Genomic DNA, 13,416 nt, shown 5'->3' with positions numbered 1-13,416 from the left:
AAAAGTAATGCAAGCATTCAATTTTCAAAGCATTGATATTTTATTAAACATTCGAATCCTGAGATATACAAAAAAGAAATGGAAAACTCTAAAGAATTATGGCCAGGCATGGTGGCTCATGCCTGTGATCTAGCACTTTGGGAGGCCAAGGCAGGAAGATCACTTGATGTCAGGAGTTCTAGACCAGCCTGGACAACATGGTGAAACCCTGGCTATACTAAAAATACAAATATTAGCCAGGTATGGTGGAGGCTGTCTGTAATCCCAGCTACTCAGGAGGCTAAGGCCGGAGAATCACTTGAACCCAGGAGGCAGAGGCTGCAGTGAGTAGAGATTACGCCACTGCACTCCATCCTGGGTGACAGAGCAACACTCTGTCTCAAAAAAAAAATTAAAAATAGGATGAAACCAACTACATAAATGAAAATCCCAGAATAGAGGTAGCTCTACATTTATAATAAACACTGCATTATATTTAATTAATAGATTAAATGTTTCCATTTAAACTGTACACTAACCATATATTCATTTTAGTCAAATCAAAGCTTCACCAGAGGATGGGCATAGTGGTGGTTCACGCCTAGAATCCCAGCACTCTGGGAGGCTGGGACAGGTGGATCACTTAAAGTCAGGAGTTCGAGACCAGCCTGGCCAACATGGCAAAACCTCATTTCTACTAAAAATATAAAAATTGGCCGGGCACAGTGGCTCAAGCCTGTAATCCCAGCACTTTGGGAGGCCAAGGCGGGTGGATCACAAGGTCAAGAGATCGAGACCATCCTGGTCAACATGGTGAAACCCTGTCTCTACTAAAAATACAAAAAATTAGCTGGGCACGGTGGTGTGAGCCTGTAATCCCAGCTACTCAGGAGGCTGAGGCAGGAGAATTGCCTGAACCCAGGAGGCGGAGGTTGTGGTGAGCCAAGATGGCGCCATTGCACTCCAGCCTGGGTAACAAGAGCAAAACTCCGTCTCAAAAAAAAAAAAACAAAAATTAGCTAGGCATGGTGGCAAGCGCCTGTAATCCCAGCTACTTGGGAGGCTGAAGCAGGAGAATCACTTGAGCTCGGGAGGTGGAGGTTGCGCCACCGCACTGCACTCCAGCCTCGGCAACAGAGCAAGACGATGTCTCACAAAAACAAAAACACACACTTTACTAGAATATTTATATAGTATTGACCAAGATGAATTTTATACTTTGCTTTCAAAGATGCATAGTATATACATAGACTGAATATACATAGACTGAATAGGAAAATGACTCAGAATGGGCCAGACACAGTGGCTCACGCCTGTAATCCCGTGAGGAGGCCAAGGTGGGCAGATCACGGGGTCAGGAGTTCGAGACCAGCCTGGCCAATATGATGAAACACTGTCTCTAAAAATACAAAAATCAGCTGAGCATGGCGACACATGCCTGTAGTCCCAGCTACTCGGGAAGCTGAGACAGGAGAATCACTTGAACCTGGGAGGCGGAGGTTGCAGTGAGCCAAGACTGTGCCAGTGCTCTCTAGCCTGGGTGACAGAGCAAGGTTTCATCTCACCAAAAAAAAAAAAAAAAAAAAAAAAAAGAAAAGAACTCAGAATGAATAAAAAGTTATACTACAGGTAACTGAGGAGGCATGAAGAACCTAGCTTATTTTTACTTCATACATTTTACGTAAGTGCCACAACAATTTTTTTTTCTGAGATAGGGTCTCACTCTATAACCCAGGTGTGATCATGGCTCACTGCAGCTTCGACCTTCTGGGCTCTGCTGATCCTCTCACCTCAGCCTCCTGAGTAGCTGGGACTATAGGCCTGTGCCACCAAGCCAGGCTAATCTGTGTATTTTCTGTAGAGGTGAGATCCCACTATGTTACCCAGGCAGGTCTCAAACTCCTGGGCTACCTCCCAAGGTACTGGGATTACAGGCATGAGCCAACATGCCTGCCTGCCCAAACCTTCCAGTTAAGTTAGGAAATTAAGAAGTTCTATAAATTTCTAAATTGATTCCTTTCTAATACATAAAGCTCAAAACTGTCAAGATTAAAATAAAAAAAAAAGAATTCTGTTGTATTTATTTCCTTAATAGTAACTATCATAAAGCATACTTGAAATCTACCCCAAAACTGAAGGAATCTTTCTATGGAAATTTTTTCCACAGAATGAAATTAACAAAAGTAAAGAAAGTAAAAGTAATAGCCAATTCTGGAAGAGTATAAGAAATTTAAGTGAAAATATAAAATTCAACTTACAAGCTCTTATCAGAGGGTTAAAGATGGTCATAAAAAGCTTAAAGTAGGCATAATAGAGGTGGAGATGTCTTCAGGAAAGTTTATTACTAGAGAAACGGAAGAAAGTCGAGAAACAAGACTCTAACCTTGAGATATTACTGGATCACTTTAACACACACTAGTCTAGTAGTTAATGCCTTAATCTTTTTATGTTTTCAAGTAAGTTATAATATTTCCCATAAAAAGTTATTTTCAAAGAATATCTTTTATAAAAATATATGCCAACAATAGCATTTATTATGAAAAATTTTCTAAGTACAAAAGAGTATAAAGAATAGTATGTGTTGAGGGTGGTGGCTCACACTTATAATCCCAGCACTTTGTGAGGCCCAGGTAGGAGGACCACTTGAGCCCAGGAGTTTAAGACTAGCCCAAGCAACATATCGAGACCTTAACTCTACAAAAGTTGTCTGAATGTGGTATGTGCCTATGGTCCCAGCTACATGGGGAGCTGAAGTGGGAGAACTGCTTGAGCCCAGGAGGCAGGGGCTGCAATGAGTCATGATTGCACCACTGAACTCCAGCCTGATGACAGAGTGAGACCTGTCTCCAAAAAATAAATAAATAAAAATAGTATAATGAACCTCACTTCCCATATACCCATCACTTATATCTAACAATTAACATTTTGCCACATTTGTTTTTTGTAGTTTAAACATTTTAAAATAAATTACAGAAATCTTGATTTTTTTTCATCCCCCAATAACTCATGTGGATCTCAAAATTTCAGAACATCTTCCTATAAATAAATCATAATACCATTATCACACCTTATAAAAATAAGAGTAATTCCTTAATATTATCTACCACTCAGTCAATAGTTAAATTTTTCCAACTGCCCCCAAAATGTCTTTGTTGTATGGAAGTGAACAATAAATCTATAAAATTTCAGTTCTATCGCTATCCTAGAGCACTTCTAATTGGTTGGGCTTCCAACCCACACACTATTAGAAAGAAGACTGACCCCCACCCCTGCACCCCTCAAGCCTGTATGTGCTTGCCTTTGCTTTGCTTCAATCGGCAGGCTTTCAATATATCATTCTGGAAACGAGGGTCTGCAACTGAGGTAGATGAAGAATTCAACGAAGAATCCAAGGAAAGTTTTTCATCTTCATACCACAACTTTAAAACAAAATTATTCTGTTAAATAAAAACTGGTAAATACAGTGATATTTTCAGTATAAAGGTAGGCTAATCTATGACGTACTTTTACTGACAATAAAATCTGTTATGATTATGCCAAAACCAAATTACCTCAGGTACATCAAATGGAACTTCCTGGTTACCATCCCTAAGGATTTCTGCTAATAATCTTAATGTCTTCTCACGAGGAATAATATTTTCTTCTTGCATTTTATTCCAGACAGCATCAGCTTTTTGCCAGTCACCATTTACTTCTGTAGAATTTGATTACATAGAAATTAATCAATAAATATGCAAAACAGAATTCACAAAAATATTTAGAACTTTTCCTTATTTGATGTTAAAGACAGCATTATTCCAAATGCTGCCTTTAGGAAAAGGAACCAAAAGTGACTGTGACCTGAAGGTGAGAAGGGAACTCTTCTCTGTACTTCTAAATTACAAACCAAAAATACCTTACCTCTTAGAAAGCAGTAACAAGAAGCCCCCATTATACTTTATTAAACACTTTCAATCATGTTGCTAAAAAAGTTTCTTTTTAATGTTACTGAGAAATTGCCCACTGCTGAAATCAAAATCAGAAACAAGTTAACAATTCAACTATGACCTTTAGCCTTTGCAAAAATCACAGATACATGTATACTGTGTATGGTACACATATATACACATACAGTATGTATGTATGTACATATATGGTACCATACGCAGTATACATATATATATGATTGTACGTGGTACATATGGTATATATATCCATGATCTCTGCAAAGGCTAAAGGGTACTGTCCGTGGTCTGTTAGGAACCAGGCTGCACAGCAGCAGGTAGGGCAGGCGAGTGGGTGAGCATGATCTCCTGAACTCCACCTCTGTCGGATGAGTGACAGCATTAGATTCTCACAGGAGCTCAAACCCTATTGTGAATTGTGCATGCCAGGGATCTAGGTTGTGTACTCCTTATGAAAATCTAATTACTGACGATCTGGGGTGGAACAGTTTCATCCCCAAACACCCCCATCCCCCACCACAACCTGATCTGTGGAAAAACTGTCTTCTATGAAACCAGTTCCTGGTATCAAAAAGGTTGGGGACTTCTGTAGTATAGTGCACAGCCGTTGTGTGTACTAAAATGATTCAAACTGTATAATATCTTTACACATGACAAATCTACAAATCTTTTCACTTAGTTGAACAGAGAGAATTGTCTATGCTTCTTCTGTTGATATGAAGAGTTTCTATGACAGTGTTTGAATCTTCATAGCTCTATTATCTCCACTGACAGTGTTATCAGACTATTACAAGGGGACAGGAAGTTGGCTGGGAAGGAAACAGGCAGATTCCTTCATACTGAAAAGCCCATTTCCTTTCACACGGTAATCTAGTTGAGGCTGCATTATCGTATCACTGTACTCTAGCCTGGATGACCCTGTCTCAAAAACAAAACAAAACTAACAGTAAAAGTTCTTCTGAAAAGGAAGTTGTTTGCACGGCTGGCCACCTCTCACCTGGCCACAGACTTCCACATCCTTTCAGTTGTTCTTACCTGCTGTAGTGTAAGACCTGGTGATGGGACTGCCCCTTTCAGCAGAGCACTACATTAACATCTGCAGTACCCACCACAATGTCCAGCACACAGTAAGGGCTTCACGGAATTTTTGTTTCTAAATCAAAGTTTGTGTAGTCTTCTATGAGGACTACTTTAAATGCTAAGACACATTTAGACATATAGTCAGTGTTTCTTTTGAACTTTGCACATTATTAGAATTTCATCATGCAATTGTTCTTTAAAAGGAAGAAAGAATAGGTGGAGTGGAATGTGGAATACAGATTATAATTCGCAATCTGAAGACCAACTGCCTAAAATACAGGTTTTTAATTCTATACATTCAATACCACCCTCAGCATTGTGTGAGAATTTGATCATCGTTCAAGCCAAAGTCTTATGAATTATACCGTGAAGTATATATTTCAAATACAACCAAAAATTAGAATGTAATTTCACTTACACCATTAAGATGTAAAATAAAGCTTTCAATAGTAATAAATACAAGTTTGAAATGACAAATAAATCCCCTTATCCGTTTGGTGAAGGGAAATTTGAAAAGAAAAAAGCAGAATAATAAATCTACCTAAGTATCTATGAAGCAAAAAAGGTTGTTCTAAGTGTTATTCCTCTCTGCTGAAACATCCTAAAATAGACCGTAAAGCTCCAAACGTGTACACTGGTATAAAAGTACTAGAGCATTGTTTGATAAAAGAGGTCAAAAGTTTCAGAAATGTCAAGTACAAATACTAAGATTTCAGCCTCAGGAAACAGTTAAGGGTATCAATGAAGATTAAGGCACAAAACTGGGTAATGTAGTATTGTTTTAGAAATGGAAAATAGAAACCTATTCACAAACCCAGCAACAGGAGATAGGCTGAATAAATTTTAGTACATCTATGCAATATATTAGCTACTTGTTGGTGATTAAATATAGAAAAGTGTCTGTAATATGACTGAGTCAAAAATATATAATCACATTTAAAAAAACTGTTTAAAAATGAGTTTATATATATATATGCATCTTTCTGCAAAAAGAAAAAAGCTATACACACATGCGATTATGGTGTTTACCTATTTATAAAAGTGACCAATAAATTTACCTGAATATTTAAATAAAAAGAACAGAAAGAATGTTCTTACCTCAAGAAGTCCTATTAAATTTTGTGGTTCTGATGAAGGTTTTCATACCTTCTCATTATTGCGGTAAGATTGTCAGAAACTATGACGACATACAGTGTCTAGTGCTACAATGTAATATTCTGTGATAAAACTCAATCTAGCCTCTACTTGAGCCTCTGCTGAATAAAGACCTTCTGACAATTCCTGGAGCTCCCTCAAAGCCAAATACTCCTTTCCCACCACTGCCTTCAACAGAATAAATAAATGAAAACATGAAGAATAGTTAAATCACTTACTATACAGTTTTAGCAGACTGTAGTACATCTGGTCTCTATCACATTCAAATAGCTTCTGTGTCAGCTCCACTAATTTCTCCAGAGTTTCAACCTTAAAAGTAAGATTAAGAGATAGATCTACTTTGTGTAAAGGATATATTTTAATAGTTGAAAAACAGCAGTGGAATAATCCTTCAAATTAGCTTTACCAAAAAGGCAGTTTAACTTCATTTCTAAAGTTAATGGGCTGAGCACAGCAATGTGAATGAACTTAATGCCAATGAGCTATATACTTATACATGATTAAATGAGAAATCTTATATTATACTTACTTTATCACAATTAAAAAAAAATTGGGAGTCAAGAACACAACATGAGTAACTAATTCAAAGATATCTGGGTGGGAGAACTCAAAGAGTGTATCGTACATTAACAAAAATACTTCTCCACCCAAACTTTGCACTCTTCTTGCCCTGTGGCTTTTACTTGGCATGATGCTAACAGGTACCTGCACCAGAGGAGGGCAAGCAGAAATTCCAGAGCTCCGGGAAGCAACTCCTCCTGCCACTAAGGACTAATGCAGGCTTAAAGTGCCAAGGACACAAGGTCAGCCTGCTCCAACCAACTAGTTAAAGATAAAATCTTCAAGGCCCAGGTTAACAATTGAGGGTTTCTGCTGCACCTCAGGAATAAGAGTATATAAGCCACTGCTCATCTGGCAAACAATGAAGATAAACACTGCTTCCACAATGCCCTGTCTCTCCAAATCCCCCAAATGTTCACATTACACAGAGAACCCTTGCCTTTTCCACACAGTTTTAGGCGACCGAGACACCAGAATCAAATACAAACCTGATTACTTGCAATACATCTGTCACAAAACCACTGAAGTCTTGTAGGTCGAGCTCTAATGCCTGGAGTCTGTAAAATAAAATAATCATATAGCACCTAAGGTAAGGCATCAGCTGAATATTATTTTTTCCTCAAAGATAGTTTCTTTTCTTATAAATCTGCTGCCAAACATATATACTAAACTATATATACTAGTATATAAGTATATACTGAATTTACACCATACTATAACTAATACAAACTACAACTTAACCCCATAGTTATCAAAGACCTTTAAATAAGATTAGAACAGAGTCTAAAACTCAACCTATGTTTAACCTGTGCCTAGAAGCTGCCAATCATTTCCAAATGCTGCATTGCAGGTCAATGTTCATTCCATAAATCTTTAATTAATAAAATGTTTATACTTTCTTTAGTTCAAAAATAAGTGATAAACTAAACTAGAAAATGTCAAATAAAACGTGTGCATCAACATTCGCATGCATGTACTCTTTTTTTTTTGAGACAGAGTCTCGTTCTGTCGCCCAGGCTGGAGTGTAGTGGCACCGCAACCTCTGCCTCTTGGGTTCAAGCAATTCCCCTGCCCCAGCCTCCCGAGTAGCTAGGATTAACAGGCATGTGCGACCACGCCTGGCTAATTTTTGTATTTTTAGTAGAGACGGGATTTCACCATGTTAAACGGACATTCTCTCTCTCATTCTCACTTTAAATATCCCAATAGACTCAGGAGACAAAAATTATCAATGCTACACAAACTAATTAACAACTGTCACAATAATAAACCAATGGCTTTCGTATTTCAAAGAACATGCTTTATAAAATTCAGTGATAAAAGTACTCTAATGACTTTTGCCTAGCACCTAAAACTAAATGTTTAAGGAGCAAAACAAGCTAAGTACTTTTAAAATTGGTTTATAGTCTTAGTTTATTTCAACAACTGAGACATATGTTATATCCTCAATTAGAAATTACTATAGTTTAGTCAATAAGTCTGGCTTCAAAGCACTATTTTACAATTTTGGATACTGGAATAAAAGACAAACCATTTCAACATAATTCCAAGGATTTGTTACTCTAACTACAGTATTTTCATCATCTCTAAGAGGGCTTCACCATTAAATACTACATTTCAATCACAGCATTATGATAAAACTACATACTCATTAGCCCTGGCTACTCCAGTCTAGAGGAGGTACCTTTACTGCTTTCTCCACTCAGTTCTGTTGATGAAACCAGGTATCACCTGAATCTAATCTCTTATTTATAAGTCCTCGTTATTTTTAATTTTTAAAAATAACATTGTGCAATGTTAAATTAAGAGCTGAAGTGGAAACTAACATCTTGCAGTTTTGGTGGGATGACGGACAAACTGGTAGATTAGAAGTTGGATAACTTGTTCTCATTTCTTCTATCTACTTTTTGGGATACAAGAAATCAATGATGAATAAATTAGTCATTGATAACTATAGTCGTTGATAAAAATTAGTCATTAATATAGTCTCAAATACTATTAATATCTACACTCAGGCATAATTTCTTCTCAAGGATCTTTCTTACTTGTTTTGTTTCACACATGTAATACTGAAATTGAAACCAACATCAATATATACTAAGAGCTCTTGATAAACTATGAAATAATCCTCTTTAGAACATGGCAAAATGCAAGGGCTACATTCACTTACAACTTTCAATGTTATTGCTGATCCAAATGCCAGTGATCTAAACAGCACAACTCTTAGGACATACTCTTTCTGTTTGAGGCTGATTAATCCGCCTGTCTTTGGCAGGACAGCTGATTTATATGGCAGATCTTCCCAGGTCTCATTTTGAAATTGAGAACTGTTTTCACATATAAATCTCAATCATCAAATGAACATCTAGGTCAGATTAACTAAATCTCCTAGGCTGCTGCTAATAGTCAACATTTCTGGCTTATCTCTTAACATCTGATTGAATTTTAAACACTGCAAGCTGAAAGCAAAAATAGAAAATGTAATAAAAACATGGAGAACAGAATTCTAATTGGGATGTTAAATATAACATCAAAAAACAGTTAACGTTAATTAAACTCACCTCTAGTTCTTTCTGTGTTGCTACATACAATCTATCTAATGAATAGTAGGATAAAATAATTATTTTTATAGAAAAAAAGTGCATGTTTATTTCCACCTGATCTACTGTGCTTCAAACCACAACTTTCTGCAGCTGCAATTCACTACTAGGTTTACTTGTAGAAGGGGAAAAAGTAATCCAAAGTAAAAACTAATTCTCATTACATCACTCTGATGTAAATTTACCACAGAAGCTTATCATAAGCTTCTATGTATACTAGTAATAATAGATATCCAATGATTATTGGATAATGTATACTAGTAATAATACACATCCAATCATTATTACTGTTAAGTAAAAAGAAATGAAAGTTTTTCTACATTTCCAACTCTGTCTCGGGGAAGATTATCCTGAATTTAACTCAAATAGAAAATTTTGCCTGTTTTGATTTTTCTTGCCACTACTGCTGGAGATGACAAATGAAAGCAACAACAAAAACCGCCCACCCTAGCTTCATGTCCCCTAGTTAACACAGTAGGAGGAAAAATCCTGTGCACAAGGGCTTCAAAGAAGGGACAAAGACAAGAATGTGCTAGAGAAGATGGCATGCACCTGTAGTCCCAGCTACTCAGGAGGCTGAAACAGGATAATTGCTTGAGGCCAGGAGTTCAAGGCTGTAGTGTGTTATGACTGTGCCTATGAATAGCAAATGCACTCCAGCCTGGGCAACAGCATGACCTCCTCTCTTAAAAAAAAAAGAAAAAACATCTCCACCCCAACCCAAGTACTGTTCAAGTACAACTGACCCTTGAACAATACAGGGGGTCAGTTTGACCATCTGTGCAGTCAAAAATCCACATATAACTTTTGACTTTCCAAAAACTTAACTACTAATAGCGTACTGCTGACTGGAAGTCTTACCAATAACAAATAGTCGATTAACACATATTTTGTATGTTATATGTATTATATACTATATCCTTACAATAAAGTAAGCTACAGCAAGAAAATGTTAAGAAAATCGTAAGAGAAAATAAGTTTTTTTGATACTGTAAGTTTATGACATCTGTTTACAAGATGAATTTCTATCTGAAATGGCAGGCAACCAGAGCTGCACACCTCAATCTATAGTACATAATCAAGCAAGTCAACCTTTTCTTGAAATGTCTTAAGTTTACTTGTTGGAAGCACTTCCAGCACCACTAGTGATACTGTGTATGGATGTCATGGTGTTACTCAAAATAATTACAGTAATTCAATATGTACTATAGTTAATTTTCTGTATTATGACTAGTACTTCATTACATTTGTTTACATTTCTCTCAACTACAAATGGCAGCATGTACAGTCTGTGTAAGTTTTGATAAATGTTAACTTTTAATAATAGATTTGTATGTGTTTTATGAAAATGATAAGACAGACTAGAATCTGCCTATATTTTAAGCATTCATGACACACCTTTTTCTTAATTTTTTCAATACTTCTGGGCTATGCAGTTTATTTGCAAGTTTTTTCAAATCTCTAAAACTTCTTCAATGTAGTTACTGAAAAAACACCTGCATGAAAGTGGACCTACACAATCCAAACCCATTTTGTTCAAGGGTCCACTATATTATTCTCAATGCTAGCATAGAACAAGAGAGCAAAAAAGGTATCATGGTGCTTATTAAATCTTTTAGCATTTGTCCTTTTCTCTAAAATCTTCCAAGACTTGAGGACCATGTATAATAAGGAGGAAAATATGGCTGAGCAAGTCCAATTAACAAACTATCATGAACTAAAAATGATCCACTTGACCAGGTGTTATAGGAGATACTATCCTAACTCATGGGAGGGGCAGGTATACATTTACATGAGAACTGATGTATCTTGAAATTTCGGTGGTCAAGACAACAACAGAAACAAAAGTTCTGAACTTGATCTGGAAAAGAACAAAAGGGAGAGTAACAAAGATCTGAAGATCACTGGAATCCAAACTTTTGGTCTTAAAAGCCATCAGAAGAGAGTTTTTCCCCTCACTGAGAAGAGATAAAAATTTACTCTGGCTGCAGTGCGATGGAAAGCAAAACAGCAGATAAGGAAAGAGGGAAAAGTCAAGAAAGAGCAATTCTGGAGAAAGGGTAGGCTGTTTTTGACACTTTAGATATTGAGCAGTCACAAGATCATGGAGGTAGGATGGTACAGGGGAACCAACAGAAAATAAGAACTCAGGGCCTGGTTTCAAATACTATATAACTACTATATGCTAAGTATCCCTTATCCAAAATGCTTGGGACTAGAAGTGTTTCACATTTCAGATTTTTCCGAATTTTGGAATATCTGTATGAATATTTACTGGCTCAACATCCCAAATTCAAAAATCCAAAGTCTTGTAAGTGTTATCTGTAATGGCTATATCATTCCATTTCATAAACCCTTTCTCCTTTGAGAAAAACTTTCACTGTTACAGGTACTAATCATAATTTACATCTTTATCCACTTTGGTTGGTCAAATGTCATTATCATTTTGAAGGCCCCTGATACATTTAGACAGTAATGTTGTTATGTCTTTGTCAATGGAACCTCCTTTATGGTTCCTAGTACCAGAGCCGGAACTAAAACTCAGGGTTCCTGAGTTCTAGTCCAATATTTCTCTGTAAACAAACAAACAAACAGAAAAATGACTTTATTCTTTCAGTCTATGATCTTTCCAGGTACTTCATTTACCTCCCAGAAAGAGTGTCACAGACCATATGAATAAAGTATCACTTTTTGGATCACTCATTCTTTTTTCTTCAAGACCAGACATTAAATCCAGGGAGAGATTATATGTACAGGCAAAAAAGTTAAATGATGTATAAAATGTTACCATATTAAAGGTTTCTATGAAGAAATACGTTATGTCATTTAACCCTTAGCCCTCTGAGCAGTTCTGCAATCACTAACTGAATGCCTGTCATGTGCCAGGCACTGCCAGGTTCTCAGAACCAACACAAAGATGAGAAATTAAAGTTAAAAATTCTGCTTGAAACTTAGCATTTCTTATTCTAACCTCTTCCCTTGGGTTTGATTCCCAAGGGTTCTTAAGATAGCCTACAGAGTATGTATCTGCAAAAGAGACAAAAGGATTAACTTCTATACAGGAAAGAATGGCATAAAGAAGGAAGGGAATTAAACTAACACTTATTAAATGTCTGATAATGTACCAGACCCTACAGATGTCATTTTATTAGTGTTCTCCAGTAAGAATCCTAAGAGGCAGAAGAAGGATAAAGGGAGGAACCTCTTTGTTGCCTCAGGGCCTTTGCACACGCAATTCCTTCTGCCTGGAATGCTTTCATCTCCGTTCTATGTGGAAACTCACAATTCATCTTTTAATTCTCATCCCAAACATCACTACCCTCAAAATTATGGTAATAGTAGTGGATTTTGAAGACACTTTACTCAGTCATCTCAAAATAACATGAGCTCTTAGATTGGATACAGCATCTCCTATCATGAACCTTAAAGGTGGCCATTGGCAGATTTCTTCATTTGAAACCTCCAGAATGAAGCTCTTTAGTGAAGGTAATGGGTAACATTTACATGGCTTCCCAGCTGGACCAGTTTCCCCTCCCCTCATTCCTTTCCTTCTCATGTTTCTCTCCCTTCCATTCATTCTAGTCAAAGAGACCTCTAAAAAGAGAATCTATAGAATGTAATAATTGCTGTAAGATGAAGTGTTGTAGAAAGGACTTTGTTCAGACTAGGTCTTTCTGAGGATTGCTTGGACCCAGGAGGTTAAGCCTGCAGTAAACGAAGCCACCACTATCCTACAGCCTGGGTGACAAAGCAAGACCCTATCAAACAAACAAACAAAACCAAAAAACTGAAGACTGTCGAATATATTATATACATGATACATGTATGCCGACTCATTTTAAAAACAAAACAGGTCATATTTACACATTGAACCTTGCCTGTATCTTTCTTCGTTTAATATGAGCATTATGACTGGTTTATCTAAGTATTTCCACAGTGCTTCAAATACAAAGCAGCTCTGGAAATTCAACCACAGTGAATCTACCCAATGATGAGACACTATTGCTTTTTTGGGAATGATAAAAATGTTATTCATGACTTGTAGTATTCTTTCTGCAAAGCTATGCTTTACCCTTTTAAAAATTTCATACACATCT

The 13,416-nt window shown here is 36.7% G+C and overlaps 1 protein-coding gene across 1 annotated transcript in view; it reads right to left on the bottom strand.

Moving 5' to 3' along the window:
• LRPPRC (leucine rich pentatricopeptide repeat containing) overlaps nt 1-13,416 on the bottom strand; it is a 113,814-nt gene that overhangs the window by 29,391 nt on the left and 71,007 nt on the right. The window contains exons 26-29 of the mRNA XM_008980761.5: nt 7,208-7,276; nt 6,377-6,467; nt 3,531-3,673; nt 3,278-3,398 (exon numbers count right to left, since the gene is read on the bottom strand). Of these exons, the coding sequence (XP_008979009.3) occupies nt 3,278-3,398; nt 3,531-3,673; nt 6,377-6,467; nt 7,208-7,276 (424 nt within the window). The remainder of the gene's footprint in view (nt 1-3,277; nt 3,399-3,530; nt 3,674-6,376; nt 6,468-7,207; nt 7,277-13,416) is intronic.

The sequence above is a fragment of the Callithrix jacchus genome, chromosome 14, assembly GCF_049354715.1.
Source record: "Callithrix jacchus isolate 240 chromosome 14, calJac240_pri, whole genome shotgun sequence".
Classification (NCBI taxonomy): Eukaryota; Metazoa; Chordata; class Mammalia; order Primates; family Cebidae; genus Callithrix; species Callithrix jacchus.
Note: the sequence above shows the minus strand (reverse complement) of the source record. Positions and strands in the feature narration are given on the sequence as shown.